The 21,161-nt window shown below is 37.4% G+C and overlaps 1 protein-coding gene across 3 annotated transcripts in view; it reads right to left on the bottom strand.

Moving 5' to 3' along the window:
* The window catches only part of UTRN (utrophin), a gene marked incomplete at its 5' end in the record, with an annotated part of 369,309 nt that overhangs the window by 76,798 nt on the left and 271,350 nt on the right, over positions 1 to 21,161 (bottom strand). For all 3 annotated transcript variants that reach the window (XM_084284598.1, XM_084284597.1, XM_084284599.1), the window contains 4 exons: positions 4,331 to 4,409; positions 5,749 to 5,895; positions 8,252 to 8,520; positions 20,382 to 20,511. In XM_084284598.1, the coding sequence (XP_084140724.1) occupies positions 4,331 to 4,409; positions 5,749 to 5,895; positions 8,252 to 8,520; positions 20,382 to 20,511 (625 nt within the window). The remainder of the gene's footprint in view (positions 1 to 4,330; positions 4,410 to 5,748; positions 5,896 to 8,251; positions 8,521 to 20,381; positions 20,512 to 21,161) is intronic.

Here is a 21,161-nt window from a genome sequence, read left to right as displayed (position 1 = left end):
CTGGTGAAACGAGATGCAGGCTTGATGGATCTCAAGTAATTAAAACACATAGTTGATCTAGTTTCCCTGCAAGCAGAGAGCACTTTTGAGCTTATCCCTCTGTGTAAAGTACTTTTGAGAGTAACTCTCTCTTCTGTTCCAAGACCTGTACAAGCAGCATAAGCCCCACATGCCAGTACTCCTGCAGAGAGGGGGGCTCACCCTCTTCCCAGCTGTCTCCTGAGGATTTTAATGGTTGTGACATCTTCCTGGACCATACAAAATTTCATGGTTTGTATGTTAAGAAACATTAATGTACTGAAAGACAGATTAACTGAGAAGACTATTTGGAAAACTACTTGAACCAAATTTTCTTCACTAAAAGGGTTGCTAGGCACTGGGACAGGCTGCCCAGGGAAGTGGCTGAGTCACCATCCCTGGAGGTATTCAAAAGATGTGTAGATGTGGTGCTTAGGGACATGGCTTAGTGGTAAACTTGGCAGTACTAGGTTAATGGTTGGACTTGTTGCTCTTAGAGGTCTTCTCCAAGCTAAATGATTCTATGATTCTATCATTATTCACTGGAAAAAATAGAGGAAATGTCATACTATTATTTGAAGAAAATAATGTTTGCAGTAAGACTGAATTACTTGTTAATGGAAATACATAGTAATATCTAAATGCTCAAATAGAGGTATTTAGCTAAAAAATAATCTTAGGTACTCACAATGCTGAAAAACAAACAAACAAAAAAAAAGTTTCATTCTTTAATGCTGCAATTTGGCACCTATGGCAGCTAGGGTAACTACACTAATTATGTCTTCTAACCAGAATGAAAAACCTGGCCACAGTAATGTATGATTTTTGTGCTAGGACAGGCTATAGATACTCTGCACTGACACAGATATGGACTAAACCTTAATAAATTAAATTGCTAATTATTATGGACTGAGTCATACTCTATTTATTTGGGAACAAAATTTCTAAAAGCAGTGCCACTTTTCTCTACTGCACAAACCTCTGTAAAATAGAATTCCCATTCTTTTCTATAAACAGGTTCTCAATAAAAACTGAGCAGAGTAGTTATTGATTCTGGCACTCAACAGCAGGGCTGCAGGTATTAGTAAAAGGTTGAACACCACTTGGATGCTTTGAGCAGGACACTTGAAGGCCTAGGCCATTTGTTAGGGACCATATGGAGCCAGCACTCCATGGATGTTTGTGGATTCTTCTGAGAAAGAATACAAGAAATAAAATAGAGGGACATAGATCTCAGGCTTTAGAAAATAAATGAAATTATAGAAAAATGAAGTTAGTTTCTGAAGGCAGGAAACAATAAAACATTCTTTTTTCTTTCTCTTTTTTTTTTTTTTTCCAGAGAATAATGGGTTATAAGGATTCTTCACCTTCATCCATAAGGATGTGTAAAATTTATGGATCAGTAGTTAAATTGCAAGGAGCTTATTTTCCATCTCAAAAGTAATGAAAAGAGGAGCAATTAAAGTCAGCCTAACACTGACTGGAGGAGAGAAATGATTCAGCAAACCATCGTGCATTGCAGGGGCCTCCAAAATTGCACTAGATCAGTCTCCTACATCACGAGAAGAGAGGACAATATTATATAATTAAAAAATAAAAAATATATATCCTGAAGCACTTTCTTCATGATGGACTGGATGAATCCACAAATTCAGTGTTCCAAGAACTCCATCAGCAGTAGTAAACACTTTACTGTGTTTATTTATTAGAGAAACACAACTAGCTAAAGCAGAGGGAAATCACAGGATTAAGGGGATGGAGTCTGATGAACAGGTAGAAACAGGTGTTTTGCTAGCACAAATTACTGATGAAATGGCAACTGGGAGCAGATCAGATGAGATTGGTGGGTGCAGAGGCTGTGGTTTCTTGTTAAGGTTTGCAGGAAGAGTAACAGGTAGGTGATACCAACCTAAAATAGTTGCCATTCAGGATGGCCCAGATTAAAACCTGCCTTTTAATTCCAAAGTGCAACTTTGGAGGTAAAGATTTGTATGAGACAGATGTATCACATCATAATTTTAGTTTTAGGAGTTTGAGGTTATATTATTCAGACTACAGCCTTGCCTGTTCTTCATAGTTAGAAGTCACTTAAGGTTACAACGAAGGTTTGAAAAATTTGATTTAGAATATGCGCTATTCCAACCTGTCAGGATAAAACCTTAATTTTTCTGGATTTAATGATTTCTTTATTGCTTTCCTTTTAAAGTTACTGTCTCTAACTTTCATTTAACAGACTTTTACATGAAGTTGTAGGTATTAACTTCTGTAACACTGCTTAGTTCAAGCTCTCGAAATAGAATTTTTAAGAAGTTTTTGCTGCTGTCTGGGGGGGGGGTGAAGAGATTGCTTGTATTTTGTTTTTGTCTTTTTTTTTTTTTTTTTTTTTTTAAATTAAATGGATAACTGCATACTATTTGTTTTTGCAGAGCTGTGGTTCTTGGCTATAGCTTTTTGCAGTAGTTAAAAACGTGCATTCTGGAAACTTTCCCCTCTCAACTTTTGTTCATCACTTGAACTCCCCATCCCCTTAAGCCTAGAGAAGATGCCCTAAGCAAGGCTGAGGCATGCTGATAAGGTATTGCATAGTCTCCTTGGATGCAATTCTATGGACGTTTTATCCAGCAACAAAGGCAGTTTACACAATTCCAACATTCTCTTGCAACCAGCTCCCACTGCATTTTACCACTCATTCAGTTTTGTGAATGAAAGTATTTGTTGTGGCATGCTGTAAACCAAATGAAGGAAATGATCCAGGCCAAACAAAACAAACCGACCTTGTCTGGCAGGCTTCTTTGTTTTACATGTGGGCTCTTACACTCATTTTTCTTTTTCTTTTTTTTTTCAGCTCAGTCACCTGCATTTTTCCATTGGTCCAGGAGAGGAGAAGTGAACATCCGTAACAGTTACACAAGACTGAAGAAACCAGTTAGAGTAGGGGAAAATGCATCTTCCCTACAGTGCTTCCTAATCAATTTACATTAGACAATACCTACTACTCTCCCAAATGGTTAATCTGGCATTTTTCAACAGTGTCAAAGCTACCTTTGTACCTCTATTCTTTTTAACAAATTATTACACAGGTGCACTGTCCACGTCAAAGTTAAAAGTTTGAGACTGTGAGTGCTACAAAACCCACCATGGCAACATCATAGTATACTTCTAATGAGGTTTATATAGCAAAAAAAAAAAAAAAAAGAAAAAAAAAAAAAAAGTAATTTTACAGTTGTGGGGTTTTTTTTGTTTATTTGTGTTTTTTTCCTGTCAACTTAAAAAAAGGGAGAAGTAACTCAAAGAACCTTGATTTTGCATAGCTGCTGTAATATTTTAAAAACATTGCAATTTGCTTACCCTGTTTACTGAGAAATTGTTTGTCAATTCAAAATAAGAACACTGTTATCACTTAGCTCAAGAAGAAAACAAGATTTATTTAATGTTTTAAAATTATATGAACTGTTTAGCTATATAGGCACATACTTGAGAATTTCTGAGACAGAGCTGGTCGTTTTTATATTCATGTCTTGTTAATTTGCAACAATTTTTATTATTGAAGCCTTCTGTCAAAAAACAGAACTACTTGTGTTAACCTTTGTATCATTAGCTCTGATGATGGCAGATAAAGCTAGAAGGTCAGAAAATTAACAAGGATCTCGATATCACAAAATATCTTCCTTTATTGAACACATCAGATGAGAGAAAGAGGGAACACAGCATCTGTTTTTGCCTTCTTCTAGCCATAATGGGAGATTCTAGGTTTATATTTCTGAAATTTTTACTAAATAGAAAAAGACGCATAGATCTGTCTCAAAAGGAAGTGATTCAACTTTGAATTCCCCACCCCTTTATGTGAAATTCTAGGAATTTATGACATGAAGTGCATAATAATAATGGTCTAGTCTGCAAAATCCAGCCAGCTCTTGCCTTGTGCCATCCCAACTAGTGTGTAGGGGGAAACTGAAGACAGAGGTAGCACGAGATGAGAAGATGTGGTTGTGAACACAAAGACCCTGGAGCAGCCACAGGTCAGACCTTACAGCAAACAGCGGACAAAGAAGAAAATGAACAAGGATGCAATCATAATTCAGCAAGATACTGCAGTGACCCTCGAGGAAAGTATACTAGTGAGAATATCAGTGAAGTTATGATGAAGATGAAATATCCCAGCAAAAAATCAGGGAGGTAGATAATGCGGAAAAGGAACTTTCTGTGCCTCAAGTCAGAGGGAAACCTGGAGGGCAGTAAGCAATGTGCAGTGTTTGTGAAAACCTCCTGTACAGTTATATGTCGAATGCATCAATTAATTCAAAGAACTTACTGGAGAGAAAGTGCTGCGATGCAGGTCCAAAATCTCGGTGTGCCTCTTGCAGCTGTTTAAGGCGATCCTCTACAGACACCTACACACAAACACGTATTTACAAAATTTACTTTGTAACACCAGGTCCATGGCTATAAAAACACTGGTGTGCACTTATTTTTAGTTAAGCACATTTAAGATTTCATTCTGCCATAGCACTTATTTGTTATCCACCTGTTCAAAGCTACATTTTATATATTTGTTTGCTTAATTAAAGTCCCTTTCATCGTTTGCAGTCTTCCTATGAAAGTAGTGCAGATCAATAACGAACAATAGCGGTTTCATGGTGACTTTAGCTGACCACTGAAGTTTCTGACCTCCTCCCAGCCCTTCTGTTGTCCAAATTTCTATAGTCAGCAGGTCGTCATTTGATTGTATTGATCTCAAAGTGCCTTTCCAACACAGACTATTTTGGCTGACACGATTTCCCCTGGTTTACTAATTGAAACTGCACTAGCACATCCAGCAGCAGTTTGGCTGCTTAGTTAACTCAAGTTAAGGAGCGAAAAAAAAAGAGAAACCCATTAACAAATTATATTTATAATTCTGTCTCTCAAGGGAGACAGATTCAGACCTATGAGCCCAGAAGCTGACGCCTGAGTTTTAAAAGTTTTGCTGTAATGCCCTCAGCTAGAGAGGCAACATTCTCCATCCTTTCCCTGATTCTTTCAGATACTTCATATAACTCTTAAGAGCCAGACAAATAAATAAATAGCAGCACATTCACAATAAATATTTATTACAAACAAACCAAAAAAAAACAAAAGAGAGAAAGTGCAAAGATTGTTAAATGAACTTTAACTAATGTAAGAAACTTCATTAAATCGTTCAGTGAAAAACTTCGTAAGTTTAAACTGTAATCAGGCACATTGATTTACCTTTCTCAGACCATTTAAGCACCAATAATCATAACTAAGCTTTACGAATCTCACAGCATACCCTCTTCTGTTTTTAGCTAAATGTTCTACTACTCACATTTCATTACAGATCTACTAATACTTAGGTAATTTTTAGTGAAATTCCCTGCAGACACTGGAAACATAACAGGAATATGCACATGGGTTTTCAGTAACAATGATTTATACAGTAAAAATACTGCTATGACATGTAGCAAAGCATGCAATAATAGTTCCCACTAGCCTCCAGAGATTAATGCAGTCTCTTGAGTGAGTAAACTGCTGAGACAGCTTGAAAGGAAAAGCTATTGGTCAAGCCACAGAACTAAAGAGTTCTCTTTGTGACTTTTGTACTACTTGAGTAACAACTCAAAGACAGAAATAACAAATGAGCAGTAATAATGCATCTTTTAGGAGAACAGAAGAGAGTGAGGAGCATCCCCCACCATACCCCACTCCTAATGCACATGTTCAGAAGAATACCTGCAAAAGTTTCCACCGCATATTAAGATCATCTAATTGACGAGACATCTTTAACGATGGATAAAGGTCGAGTGGAGACAGCTGACTGGACAAATCATTCACTGTTTTAACTTTCAAGTTGATGGGAGCAATTTCTTCTCTAAAAGCCTAAAAAAGTAAGAGACATACATTTATGCTCTATGGACACCTGAGCAGCAAGAAAGCCACAGTAAACTCAACATGGTGCCAACTTGCACAGTGTGGCATCTTGCACTACATAATGATACACAACTCCAGACTTCTTCAGCAAGGAAAGTTCATTCATTTCAATATTCTTATTACCTATTCCTTTGGAGAAAAAAATAAAATGGCATGAAATTTACCCAAATGTCCACATCCAGATTCCACCACTAAAGTAGAGTATTACAATTTCAGTAAGGTGTTTTGTGGTGTCAGATGGCTTTAGACCCCTTCCTTTCAAATAGAAATAGGCAATACTCTATCAGGAACTATAGCAGTACAATCACTGTCAAGAGCTCTTTAAAAAGAATTATGTCTGGTAACTGCAGTTTTCCAGTATAAAGCAGCTGACAACAATTCAATTTAAAAACTATTATTGAATTAGCAAAGCATGAAGGAATGTATCTTCTAAGGTAAAGGAATACAATGTTTTACCTGATTAGAACCGTAAAGCAAAAGTATTACAATGATTAAAAGAAGAAAAAAAGGTTTATTGAATCAAATGGAACTAAATACAGCATTAAGACAAAACTGATGCAAGTTTTAGTTACAGTTGAAAAGATGCATCAAATGTCTTTCTTGCTGTGAGCACTTAATTGTTCAATCCTACAAATGACTAAACATCATGAAACAAGCCAAAAACAACTGGAAAAAAAGATTTTCTTTGGACAATTCAATTATTTACCTCCCTTAAAAACCTCTCTTATCAGGGCCAGGAACAGATGGCACCTACTGGCAAGATGTAAGTGTCTGACTTCTGGACAGCCAGCAGGACCGTATTACTTTAGCAGATGTTTCATTTTTTCCACAGCTATGAAAATCTAAAAGGCTTTTGCTTTACTTTTCTTTACAGAAAAAGCTATCAAAGTATGACAAATTGCTTCTTAATATAAGAATAAAGAGCTATTCAGTATCAGCAGCTTCGTGTTTATTTTGGTATCAATATTAAAATGTAAGAGGTGGAGGAGGAGATGCATTTCTCTTTGCAAATCAACCACACTCTAGACGTAAATCAGCTTTGACTACCTTTGTTTTAAAGATTTTAGGTTCCATTAAACCTGAAGTAGCAACTAAGCTTGGAGAATGCTGATGCTTCCATTGATACATGTGAAATAAGGCAGCCCTGAGTGAAGTTCATATAGGTCCACAGGCTGCAGTAAACAAATAGAATAGTTCCACAAAACGTTTTGCAAGCCATGGCTCTTCTTTCTTCCAACACCAGCTTCCCGTGCTAAAGTCACAGATGGTCAAGTACATGACCCCAGGGTCCTCTAATGTTTTTCCATATTCATCCTTGAGCTTGAAAACTGAAAAGTTGTGTTTGTGAAACAGAAGCTTGCTAAGTTTGCCTGAAATAGCTATTTCCTCTATCATACTAATTAAAAAGCAAACGCGTACCTGCATGTTCTACTGGAATGCCTCCTATTCAGGCATTCACTCAAGCATTTTGCTGCTTCAGGTCAGCTTTCCTGGCTAATAGTTATCAGAAGGTATTGCTTATTTGGAGAGTTTTGCATTACTGGGTCCCTAGTCCAACCCATGCAATTAAGCAAAGGATGACAACTGTCATGGGCAGCGGTGCTTTGGGATATTGAGCCCTGCATGAGTGGCCTGGAACCCTTGTTGAAAGAATTGTTATGCCTGTGAGAGCACTATACTGTAGTGTTTGTTCTTACCTTTGAAATAATCCTTAAGAGAAGCCAACCTAAAGCAAAAGCAAATTTTCACTTATATGTGCTCAGATAGACAACACATGTAAAATTCATGAAAGTTATGGACTAGGAATTAAAACTAAGTAAAAACTTCTGTATGACTAACAGAACTCTAAACATTTTTCAAAGAGGAGAGCTATATGTGATTGACAAACAGATCTGACAATTCACCGCTACAAAAAGGAGAGGAGGCTCCTGTCATCTATCAGGATTATAACTGACTGAACTTGCTCATATTCTAGTACTTGGACAAAGCTTCAAACACACCCATAGCCTCACAGTGGGTTGGACAGTATTTCTGGGTGGAAAATATTTGAATTCTACAACTTTTTTTTTTTTTTTTTTCCAATTTAAATCACACATGCTTATGCAATCACACAATCACAGCTGATAGTGAATGTGGCACAGTAATGGACTTTCCTTGTGACCTAAAATCTAGTCTTTGAAGAGCAGTATAAACTGTACATAAGAATTTAAGTATACAGTAAACATATTTGACACCATTAAGGGTGGTAAAATTGAGGGGTGTGACTCACACAGGCTAAATATTCCCTAGGAATATTTACACTTACAGTAGTTTTCTCAATGTGATCTGGTAATGAATCTATGAGCAGGTCTCCCACAGGTTTCCAGCCATTCCTCACGTTTTCAGCCTCCTTCAGGTCAGCATCGAGGTCATCCATGGCACACTGCAAGTCTTTCAGTTTTTCTAATGCTTTGTCCACTTGCTTCTGCCAGATAGTGGCACTGGCATTTAGGTTCTCCCATTTCTCTTTTACCTCTGATGACTGCTTACGCATAGCTTTGGCAATTCTCATGGCTTTCTCCTCAGGGGTCAACTCTGCAGAGGGAAAAAAAAAAAAAAAAAAATCATGCTGTTTATTTCTACTCTTATTCATGCCAAGTAAAACAGACTGCTTCTGAGGTGCATGTTCAAGACAGTTCATAAGTCCAGAGTCAATAGATAATTTACTTCAGTAGGTATAAGGTAGCCAAAAAGTCTATTTTGCCATAATTAAAATAAACCTTCATCATCCTTAATGACAAAATAATGCTTGATAAGACAAAGGGAAACTATTCCTGACTTCTATGTATTCTGATACCTGCAAAGCAAAGGCAGCTCACTGCTGGTTTGTTGGAGGCATAGGGGAGGTAACAGAAGATCATTCTTCCCTACTGGAAACTGCCATAGGGATCTGGGGACCATTTCATGTAGAAAGAACAAGAACCAACATCTTCCACACTACCCCCAGGATGCCTCTTCTCTTCCTATGTACTACCAAAACACAAAGTGTACTGAATACCATGCGGTAAGTGCTTCTGCAGCTCTACCTCTGTTTGTCTGTGTTAACGCTGAAGTCCTAAAAAAAACACATTTTAAATAGGTATTGTAAATATAAAACTGCTCGACTAACATGCTGACTGAAAAAAAGTTGCACTTACAGTGCATTATTTCAGGCTTATGTGTCTAAATCTCCTGGGCAACCCACCACCTGTGGAAATCCCGTTCCTGTTAGCAAAGGCCAGCAGCAGTTGAAGAAAGCTGTAGTGGTCACACACACAAACTCAAGACACAGCCACAGAAGATGGCACTGATTATTTCAGTAAGCTGCTTATATTGATATCCCTATACCCCGGTGAGCCCGTAAAACATAGGACAGCATTCCACAGTGCAGACATGCTTCAGTCCTAATTGACAAGCACCGAGTCAGCTGGTGGCACATCTCTTCTCCACAACAGATGATTTCAGCAACCCAGGCATTTGGTCTATCAATAAGAGAACATTTCCTTCCTGGGTCTTCAATCGCCAGCAAGTCCTGCTGACTGCTGCTCAAGTTGGCCTTACTGAAAGAAATCACAGAGAGCTTCCTTCACTAGGGTAGAGTTGCTGTAATAATTACCAGCTAAGCTCATTTCAAGGGATTCCTCCTTTACTTAGTGACCTTGCAGTTTCTGCAGGCAGAGAAATAAGCAGAGCAAACTTGATATAACGCAGAAAACAGAAAACAAAATAAGGGGAACAAGATATGGCATAGTCCAAAACTAAGCTAAGTGGCCTTCTACTCACTGCTATAAAACAAACAAACAAACAAACAAAAAAAAAAAAAAACCAAAAACAAAAAAAACCACCAACCTTAGAAAAGGTTTATCACAGCATTGTTACAGCATTGTTTGTGATTAAAAATCATGCGTTGTCTATGAATAAATTATACACAACAATATAGAGATGAAAGCACCATTCTTGTCAGAAGACAAATGGACATAAAATTTTCCATATGCTGATATACTGCCTTTAAAGATATCATATGAGGAAGAGCTTCTTTATGATCTGAGTGACAGAACACTGGAGAGGCTGCCCAGATAGGTTGTGGAGTCTCCTTCTTTGGAGATATTCCAAACCTGCCTGGATGCCATCCTGTGCAACGTGCTCTGGGTGACCCTGCTTGAGCAGGGGGATGGACTAGATCTCTGGAGGTCCCTTCCAACCTCAGCCATTCTGTGATTGCGTGCTGTCATAAGAACTGACTAACCAAGGAGCTGTTCACCTGGGGAGGGAACAAAAAACAGGAGGAAAGGAAATGTTTTGCTTTTCAAAGGTTAGGTGAATGTCAAAGTAAATGCACTGTTGTAGCTGGAAAAGTTGAATTACTGCGCTTCTGGTGATGCAACTAACATTCCTTAGCATGCAATACTGCAAAGCGTGCTGTAAGTGATACAAAATAAATCATTAGAATACATTAAATTTGCAGCTGAGGAAGGCACATTTTTTTCTAGATGTTAAAGTAAGTTGTTTGGATCAAAGCCAGAATTTCTGCCAGCCAATTCCACATATTTAAGTTTTTTTCAAAAACTTTTTTGTCCGCATTAGTCTTGATACACATTAGCCTACAAATACTAAAAGAGTATTAAACAATGGAATCTCAGAAAAAAAAAAAAAAAAGCATAATGCATGTGTTTTCCATTTTAATTGATGGTGTAGGGGGTAACAAGTCATTACCAAATGACCAAGTGTTGCCCAAAAGCACAGGGCAACTTGCTAAGAAATGGTAAGTTAAGAGAAAAAAGTACCACCAGAAGTAACCAAAGCAGAACAGGAAGCAAGGATGATTAAGATGAGCAATCACCACAGAAAATATGATGACAAATACCTAAGCTGTAGGTTGCAATGCATGTTTTGAGTTCTAGAATTAGAAAAACTCTTTTGAAGAACAGAGAGGCATTTGATAAAAGAGTGGGGCTGAGAGGGACAAAAGAAATTTTGAGCATTCAGACTTACTGAGATATTTCAACAACTTGCTCAGTGTCATAAACTACTAGGCAAGAGCACTACCCATCTGCTCACAACCTGCAAAGACCAGACAGGTTTAGGGACACCACAATGGCAGGAGGATGTTTCAGAAGAGGAATGTTGGGAGGAACAGCTGGGACAAAACCTGTGATGCTTAACTAGATGCAAAGGGATATAAATTATGTATACAGCTCTAGGATCAGAGGCAAGGCAGTAACCCACAATTTGTAATACTGACAGACCAGAATAAAGACCAAAGACAGGCTGTGATAAATCGTACCTTGTGTCTTGAATCTCACCAATTCACATTCAAAATAAGCTATGTCATAGGACAACACAGTTCTGGGATGATCTTTACCCCAAACTTGGCCAGAGATTTCAGGATTTCAGGAAAAGGAAAAGAAATAACGCTTAAATTCTAAACAAAGCAACCTTTTCAGATAAAAAAAACTTCTTTTAGAAAAAAAAAAAAAAAAAAAAAACAAACTACCAATTGCTTACTTACAGATACCAAAGAAGTCATCACTAGAAGTAATTTTGGAATTAATTCATCAATGGTATATTCAGAGCTGGGAATAATGACAGCCAACTACAGTCCATAGACAAAATTACTGCACAAAATCTGGAAGCCAAGCCATGGTTCAGCACACAGGCAAGTTGCACCTAGTACAACCAGTTCAGTATCATCAGATGGACAACAAGGCCCCACCAGTAAAAGCTGCAGGACCTTAAATAAGTGCTAAGAGAGCACCTGTAGACAGAACACTTTACAGAAGAAAATGGAGTACTTTGTTGAAAGGGGACAGAAAGTTGTAGACCCAGTAGAGGAGTCTCCTTGGCTCTCATCTCGAAACTGTGAATACAGGGGACACGTACAGGGACACCCAGAAACTGGACTGAGTAGAATATCATCCAAGAAGCCTTAATATGAGTGAAAAACTTAGATTTATTTTTTTTTTTATTAGCTATAATGGTACTGACATAACAGATTCAATGACTAACTGCTTCTTGCTCCAGTAGAATCAATACCAACAGAAGAATAGCTGTAGCTACAAATGGGAGAGGAGAACAATGGCCTGATCTAATTTGCCTGGCCAACTACAAAAAGACAGCTTCACTTGTGACAGACCAGTCGCATATCTGGGAGGGAAAAAATTCCACACTGACTGGCATGACAGAAGTATCCCAATGGAACTAAAAACAGAAACATTTTTGAACACCATTCATCAGATCAATCTCCTTGTCCAAGGGAATCTGATGCCTATTTTATTTGAAAAATATTAATTCCTTGCAAGACTGCTTTATTTTACCCAAGTCTTGGGAATGCTTGTAAACTTGCCTTTAAAGACATTTACTGGAGAAATAAAGCCAAACACACATTTTTATGAGCTATAAAACCATTCAGCTTCAATTCAGTTAAGAAATACATCTTGCACAACTTCACGCTTTCCATCATGAAAGCCCAACCTATTAATGAGCACCACACTATTTCCAAGCAGAGAGCACATTCTCCAAAATCCTCATTGCACAGCACAGAATTGTAAACCTAGCCTCATAAATAACGTCTTAACAGTAAGAATTCTGCACTTTGAGTTTGTTTCATCAGTCTGTCACTGCACACGCTAGCAGACAAACACAGCTTCTTTATGCTGTGAAAAAATGCTACATACTAGTTGCTGCTCTTTTGTTCCCACTTAATATGAAATCTTCTGAATGATCAGTTTTTTTCTTCTTTTTTTTTTTTTGGTAATGTACTTATTACATTATCTTCACTTCAGCAGCTGCTCAGAAAGTAAGAAGAGCCTGTATTCACTGGACCATCTGTTTACCAGAGAGGGAAGATAGTAACTGACCTTGCAGTCAGAGAAAAAGAGCAGGAAAAAAAAATCTGCTTTTGTAGTGGAAAGAAACTTGATTTTAATAAGCATTTTTTATCACAAAGCGATGAAAGGACCAAGAATTTTTCTGTGTCACTAGCACAGAGAGAGTGCCACAGAAGGAAGACTTTCAAGACTGAACTTTACAGCATATAAATTCCTTACACGCTTGCATATATGGAGAATACTTATACAGGAAAGTTCTCAGTGAAGAAAACTCTTCTTGCTTAAGAATTTAATTCAGATCAGGTAAGCTATTCTGGCTCTAGCAGTTTTGACTCTAAGCAGCTCTGCTTGATCCCCATGTTACTTGCTCTCTTTCTATCTTGCCAGAATTACATTAATTACTTTTTACTTTGAGTATATTCTTTGTATATGTTAGCATTATGTCAAATATTCTCTCTTCCTTGATTCAATCAGTCTTCACAGAAAAAAAAAAAAAAAAGGATAAAACTTCACTGTGAACTTTTCACTTCATTATGAACACTTTTAAAGCATTTGAAGGAACACAATGAAACATGGTCAAATTTGTAAGCAGAAGAACCAAGAGCACTGCTTGTGTTGCATGATGAAGTCTTTAGCATCACTACAGTGAAAGCATTCACTGGGTTTCTTACAATACGGACAGAAAACAGTTCTGATGGGATGGTAATGGGAAGTTTTAAAGATCAGCAACTGGTTAGTAACATAGCACTTAGACTAGCAACCCAGTATGCCACCTTTCTCTTCTAGTTCAAATATCTATTGCAAATACATGAAAAGCAAAGAAAAAGCACAATCATTCATTTTTGTCTTAGCCTATTTAGGTTTCACTCTATCACAACTGAAAGTTTTCAAGCCGGATAAATATAATCAAGTAAGAGTGAATGAGGAAAGTCTCTGCAGGATTAAAGACAAATTAGCTGGTAACTTTATGTATATTGAATACATCTGGAAAGGGCCTGGAGTATGGTCTATAGATAATGAGATATTAGAATTTCCCAACGGGTGCTGGTGGATAAGATACAAAAGGACAGATGAAACAAGAGAAAATAACTTCTGATTAAAGGAGATAAGTCATCCCATTGCATCTATCCCCAGAAAACTTAAAAGATTACAGCAACCCTGAGAACCACACATTCATGCAGCATAACCAATTAACCAATGTAATTTATCAGTATAATCAAAACACAATACTTCTCACTAAAAACCAGCCACTATCTTGTAATAAATGATGTGATACACAGCACAGTGGAAGCTTGAGGTTTTGTGGTGCTCAAGAAACAAAAAACAGGTATAAGTTCTAATTTAGATTGTGCCTGCCACAAAACCAGAAAAAAATCAATGGTAATAGTATTGTTATGTCATCAACAAGCTACTATGTCTACTTCTAATTCCTGTAGAAGGAAGGGTACTAATGGAGAAGGATATCACCACTGAATACCACTTACTCAAGACTCCCTGAATCGATGGTGTCCTTCCACAACACTGGACTTCAAGAGAACATCCAGGTTCTGAAATTTTTGAATTGCTCACAAACCTTCTAAAGCAAGTTTACTCAGCCTGTTTTCTCCTCTATATACTTTACTTTTTGTTTAATATTCTTCAATTACCCATTTGCTGTCTTGAGGCTTATTTACAATTACAAAAACTTAAGCAACTTACTTGAATTTTCACTTGTACCATTCCAAGCAGGCTACCATTTAGACACTACAAGATGAATTTCAAGGCTCCACACAGGTGAACTAAACTTGAAGGGTAATAAAGAAGTATTTGAAAAGGAAGAGAAATATTTCATCAGTGTGGGATTATCTCACAGGTAACTGCACATTTCTTTAACTAAATGTGTCAAAAGTCACAAGTGAATGAGCACCAACTAAAACACGGACAACAATGTTCAAAATAGGGCATGAGTCCACTGACCTCCAGTGGCCCACATGCTCTTCTTTCTCCTATAGCTTTAACAATCAAGACTTCGATACTCAGCCCATTAGTGTAGGAGAGAACAAAAAATATTCCAGTCTTGTGTGACAGCTAGGTGACAAGTGGTTGGGAACAGAAATACTGCCTACTTTAGCAAAAAGAAAGTTGCCTATTTCCAATATGGACTTCCTTGCTAAGAGAATACAATATAGAATTTATTTAATACAATACATACAATAGAGAATTTATTTAAATGCGTTCGGTAGCAGGAAGCAAAGAAGTTTGACTTTTATTTACGTCTGAAACAGGGTAATATGCTGTCTGGCTGAAATAAATAATGTAATTCACTGATAGTTACTCATATATTCTCTTACAACACAAATGTGGTTTATGGGGTTTTCTACACTTTTAATTAAAGAAGATAACAGACAGTAAATACTTAATTTTAAATCATGTATTTATCACATCACCTTTAATACCAAATAACATCTTTCAAAGACAGGAAACTGATTGTCCTAACAAAACCAAAAGCTACTGAAGTACTTCAGCAATACCACAGACTCCTGGAAACATTTGCAGTAGGAATCACTGTAGTAGCCTAGTCTGCCAAAATGTAAATTTGTTTTATCTTCCAAAAAACATCTAGCTCCACTCCCTCAATACAGCAGTGGAATTTTAAGGAAAGGATTTCAGAAAAGCCATGCACTGGGGACATCACTGATCTATATAACCCTGGGGACAGAAAATATTTTTTATTTCCTTTGCATATCCCATAGCCAGTAACCTTATTAACAGTATAGGGAAATAAGAAGCCAACTGTAACTGTGTTATTGATCTAAAAACGTGCAAAACATTGACTGTAATTCTTCAAGTTTTGTCCTATACCATGGAAAAGCAGTAACAAAGCTAAAAATGTGAGTATCTCCAATTTCATTATCCTGACCATCTATAAAATTCAGCGGCTGGCCTGGTGGGTTTTGTCAATCAGCTCCATTCAGATGCTCAAAGACGTTCAAAGGTAAGGAAAGGATGAAGTTTCTTTTTTGTGATGGGGCCTCCCTAAGGAAATATGGAAAAATGAAAACAGAAGAAAAAACTGATGTCTGATAAATTAACATAGGAAGAAGTTTCCCGAAAACTGAGTAATTGTCTTCGATCACGCCAATTACTACACAGTACAGTTGAAGGCCAACATGGCAAACATAAGGCCAACATGAAAAAGAAAACAGGCTAGTTCATAACCCGATTTTACATCCTTGTGATTTATCTGAAATTAACTACAGAGATACAGACAATAACAGGTTACAATGGGATCTGTAACAAATACTCTTTGGGGACATAACAATGAATATATATATATATATATATATGTTTAGGTCCTTAAAATGGGTCTTGGTCAATCAAGCTTAAAACCAATGCATGAGAGAGAGACTGACGAAAGAAGAAAGCAATTCAGAATCAGCAAGTATATCTGTCAAGGTCTGATCACAGAGAATTTCCCATTGCCAATCTCCTCCTAATCAGGAATCATGAACAATTTCAAATACTGCAACAAGCATTCAAGTGCAGAAGCAAAAATCCACGGAAAATAGTACTTCAGCTACTAAATAATGGATACTGTATCTATAAAATTTGAGTTAGACGAGAAGTTACACACAGAAATTACAACAAGATTCATGAGCAGGTAATGAGAAACCACTCCAGAAGGACACTATATGCTCCCGCCAACCACCTTCTGAAGTCTCTCATGTGATTCAGAGAGTGCAGATCTGTCATGCCCAGTAATCTAATCTTCTGGTGATAAAAACCATCTTTGCATCTATGTCTGAAGAAGCCTCTGTACAAACAAGTGAATTTTTACTTGAGCATCAGAACAAGAGAAAAAAAATCCTGACAACATGTGAGGCTCTCAATCACCAGTCACACCAGAACTGGAATCCAGATCACTAATTGCAAATGATTTTGTACGTACTGTGCTTTAGTGTGTTTACATTTAGCAGATTTTAGAATTTACAGCTTTGGTTAATTCAAATTAACTTTACTGTTTCTCCTTATTTCAAAAACAAAACAAAACAAAAACCTCTCAGATATTGCTGACTCCTTTGTGCCTAGGCAGAATTACTTTTGTACCTAACAGCCCAAGTGCAAATTAGTTGAGGTCAGACAATTAATACAAAGACCGTATTAGAGTATGATTCAATTTCCTTTTGCAGTGTGCATTATAAAGGAATAGAGAAAGCTTCAAAGATGATGTCTGAAAAGAGATGATAGGGTCTATTTTTAAATATTATGAATATCTTTAACAGATGTTCTAACAAGGTAATTTTTTTTCAATTAAGTTTTGATTGTATTATGCACTTCAGGGGGATGTGAAAAGGTTACTCAGATTGTCTTAATTTATTGTAATGCACAAGAGACTCTGAATTGATGTCACAGCAGAATCATATGGCAAATTTTTGTCCCTGTTGTGAAGAACCTGCAGAGAGAACAAAATAATCCTGGAATATTTAATTCAACGTACCCTCAAGGGAACTGGGGTTGTTTAGTTAGGAGAAGAGGAGGTTCAGGGAGATCTTAATGCTCTCTACAACTACCTGAAAGGAAGGTGTGGGGAGCTGGGGGTCAGCCTCTTCACAGGTAACTAGTGATAGGACTAGAGGGAATGGCCTCAAGATGTGGCAGGGGAGGTTTAGGTTAGAAATTAGGAGACATTTCTTCTCAGAAAGAGCAGTCAGGCATTGGGACGGGTTGTCCAGGGAGGTGGTGGCGTCACCATCCCTGGGGGTGTTCAAAGAACAGTAGGATGTGGTGCTTAGGGATGTGGGTTAGTGGGTGACTGTTGGTACGGGGACAGTTGGACCAGATGATCTTGGAGGTCTCTTCCAACTTCAGTGATTCTGTGATTCTCAATTCTTATGCAACTAGAAACAAGACATCTGCTTTGTCTGTGCCTTTGTGTAACTTCAGTGGCTGGATATTTTACAATCTCTTTGGATTACCTAACCCCGCACCTAAACACTCTTGCTATTAGTTAGGTAAGAACTAATCAGTGATCTTCTAATTCATGATATTACTATTTCCTACATGGTTTTGCTATTTGTATTATAAAAGCTACCAAAGGCATGTTTAAATCATGACTGTACAGCGTTGTGTACTGCCCATGAATATTTCTGAAGACAGACCCATCAGCTCACAATCCAAAACCACACTCCTCACCTTTAGCAATGTTAAGTGCACTTCACTGAAGTTAATGAGCAAACTTTTAATCTATTGCATAAAATGCCAATGGGTGGAAATTATACATTAAACATTTTAAAAGCAAAGATAAGCCTGCAGTCACAGTCCTCACTGAAAACAGTTATTCAGAAGAAAGACTGCTTGTCTCTGCATGGGTTCAAATCCAGAGGTGTAGCGTTCTGGAGATCAGTAGCATTTGTCAGAATGTACAAGACTGGGCAGAGTTTAACAGATTATGTTATATAAGAGATCAGAGCAGAAGATTCAAAGGCACCTTTTGGCCTGAAGTTTATTAATCTGCAGAAACACTACTCTGTACAGTGTGTCTGTGTCCAGCTGTTGGCAGGCGGGCGGCTGTGAGAAGAGGCCAGGGGCTGCCCCATGCCAGACATAGCCAGCTCTGCAGTGGACCCACGGCAGGACAGCTGAGCCCATCTGCCAAGCTGGTCGCACCTCTGGGAGAACGTGCTTTAAAAAAAGGGGAGAAAACACCAGAGAAGGAAGAAACAAGAAGCGAGAAACATCACAGGGAACACCAGAGGGTCAGAGGAGGAGCAGTAGCAGCAGCACTGTGGCAGGCAGGTATTTCCTGCAGCCTACAGAGTGCACAAACTGGGGCAGAGCAAAGGTTTGAGAAGAAAGAGCAGCAGAGAGAAACTGTTAGACTGACTGCAGATACTCCTCCATTTCCCAGACCCTTGCACCACTGGGTCACCTTGGTGAAGAGACCAAGCGTGACAAGCTTTCTCACTCATGCTCTTCCTATATCCTCCCCTCAACCAGCTGAGGTTGGTAGCAGAGACTAACCCACCACACACTCAAAAGAGGTGTATGGAACTACTGAGTTTGAATAAGGATGAGGAAAATAAGCTCACAGCACACACCTGTGAAGCTTCCCAGTCTCAGCGTATTGATTCCTTCTAAATATGATGAGTGGACAAGAGCCACCTGCCTGGTTGTTACTGTTACACAACTTACTGTGGTCAACAATTCTGTCATTGCCATCCGTAGCTCACGGGAGCTTAATATAACAACACCAGTAATACTTTTAAAATTGCGTAACAAGGATGTATGATGCATCTCATGCACGTTTCATGCATTGGCAGCATTTCCGCTGGGTAATTCTATGGCTTTTGAGAGGACAGTCTGTAACTTCAAACTCTTGCAACACAACCAGCAACTATAAAGTGAGCTTTCTCTATTTTTTCAACTGCAGGTTTTCTAATAAAGCATTCTAGATGCAATATGTCAAACAAGTCTGTGAGTAAATGTTGTGAGACAAGCAGAATGCTTTTAGGAGTCAGGAGTTCAAAAAGCAAGTAGTAAAGCACAGTACCGCAGCTACAGTACAAAAACTAATCACAAGGAAAAATAGCTTTAATCACCAGATATTCAAACTTTAACACAAAGTTGAATTAGGGAATAGGAAATCACATAAAAATTTGCATAGACGTAACACTAAATATGGATGCAGGAAATATTACCTGTTTGAACAAGCCCGAAATGTTTGCCATGGAGATTTAATGACATATAGAAAGAAAAAATCAACTCCTGATAGAAGTAACTATATGCCATAGCTACAGAAGTAGCTACAATTTTATAAATTATACAGAATAGTAAATTATTCACATCTTAATGCCACTGGTATTTCCATAGCTGCAAGTTACTAGATCCAAGAATAATCCTTATGTAATTAAAAGAAATAAGATTTTATAATAACGTAGCTTATCTCAGAAAAATATTCTGACTTAATTGTATTTTGATTATAGCAGTTTGCATGTAATTACAAAGATACTTGGTACATTTTTTATAATTTGGGGTTACGGGGTCTTGTTGGTCTCTGATGCAGGCAAATACCTTGACAAATATTACGCAAATATCATTTCTAGGAGAGCTGTTTCATTCCTAAGCAATAATTAATCAAAAGACTGGAATCTTTATGATTCTGTAATGACTACCTTCCTAAAGCTGATTCATTTTACTTCTAATGAGATACATCACAGAATACATTGATTTCCATTTGTGGGGCAAAATTTTGCTATAATGACGTTAAAAAAAAATTACGTTTGCATCTTTGAATTACTGCTTTGACTACATTTAAGGTGTATGTGTTATTGTATTAAAAAAAAAAAAAAAAAAAAGGAACTGATGAAATTTTGAATCAAAAACTGGAAAAGGAAATGCAAAGATTTTTCTTCATCCATTAAAAACTTCAGCACTTCCAAAGCAATGTAGTAACAACTTAAGGCTAAAGCATTTAAATAAAAGCAGTCAGTATATGGTTTGGAAAATTCTGAAACCTAACTGAGTAATCGGGATATAAAAATGTACTAGGGACACATAAGTTCTATTACTTTCCTTTTGACCATTCCAAACAGGAAGAGAATATTTGCTGACCTGTTTTCGAATGTAGGCTCCTTCTTGGTTCCTCAGGACCCTCAATTGGTTGGTCAGCAAGGAAAATTCGTGCCTGGTCCACAGCATTGAGAATGGTTTGCTCTTTGTCCTTCAGTTCGCGTCTCAGTGCCTTTTGCAAAAGGAAAGAACACCGTTTGTAACTGGATCTTGTAAACAACAGGTACTATAACTTTTTCCCTATTCTCACATCTCTGACCAGACCTGTCTAGTGATTCAGACTGCTAGATAAAAGGTAGATTTAACAAAATAGAAATAACAAGAAATTAATTAAGGCCAGAAAGGTTACTCTTACAGAAATAACTTGGAGAAGCAAATATAAGATGATAACAGCAGGTTTTTAAAACACTCACCTAACAGGAACTGAAACTACTACATTGAATTTAAAAGTATTATTGCTATGGTAGGATTGCTAATATACATGTACAGTGCATTGTTACAATGGATTTATTTTTAAATAACAAAAAATTGCATCTACTGAAAATTCATGCGATAATTTCACAATTGCTAAAAGCATTGCAAAAATACTTCACATTCCTTAGAAAACACTATCTCTTGTTTCCGTCTCCTATTAATAATATTTTTAAAACTTAAATGATATAGAAACAGAACATTTATGATGAGAATACATTCTGAAAACACATTCTTCAAACTAGCAACAAATACTTTGATCTTTACATGCAGAAACAATTAAAGCTTATATATAGGAAAAAAATCAATATTTTAACGTATTTTCATGCTAATGGAAATGAATTGCATGAT

The sequence above is a fragment of the Netta rufina genome (genome assembly GCF_964035555.1).
Source record: "Netta rufina genome assembly, chromosome: 3".
Lineage (NCBI taxonomy): Eukaryota > Metazoa > Chordata > Aves > Anseriformes > Anatidae > Netta > Netta rufina.
This window is presented reverse-complemented; position numbering and strand designations above follow the sequence as displayed.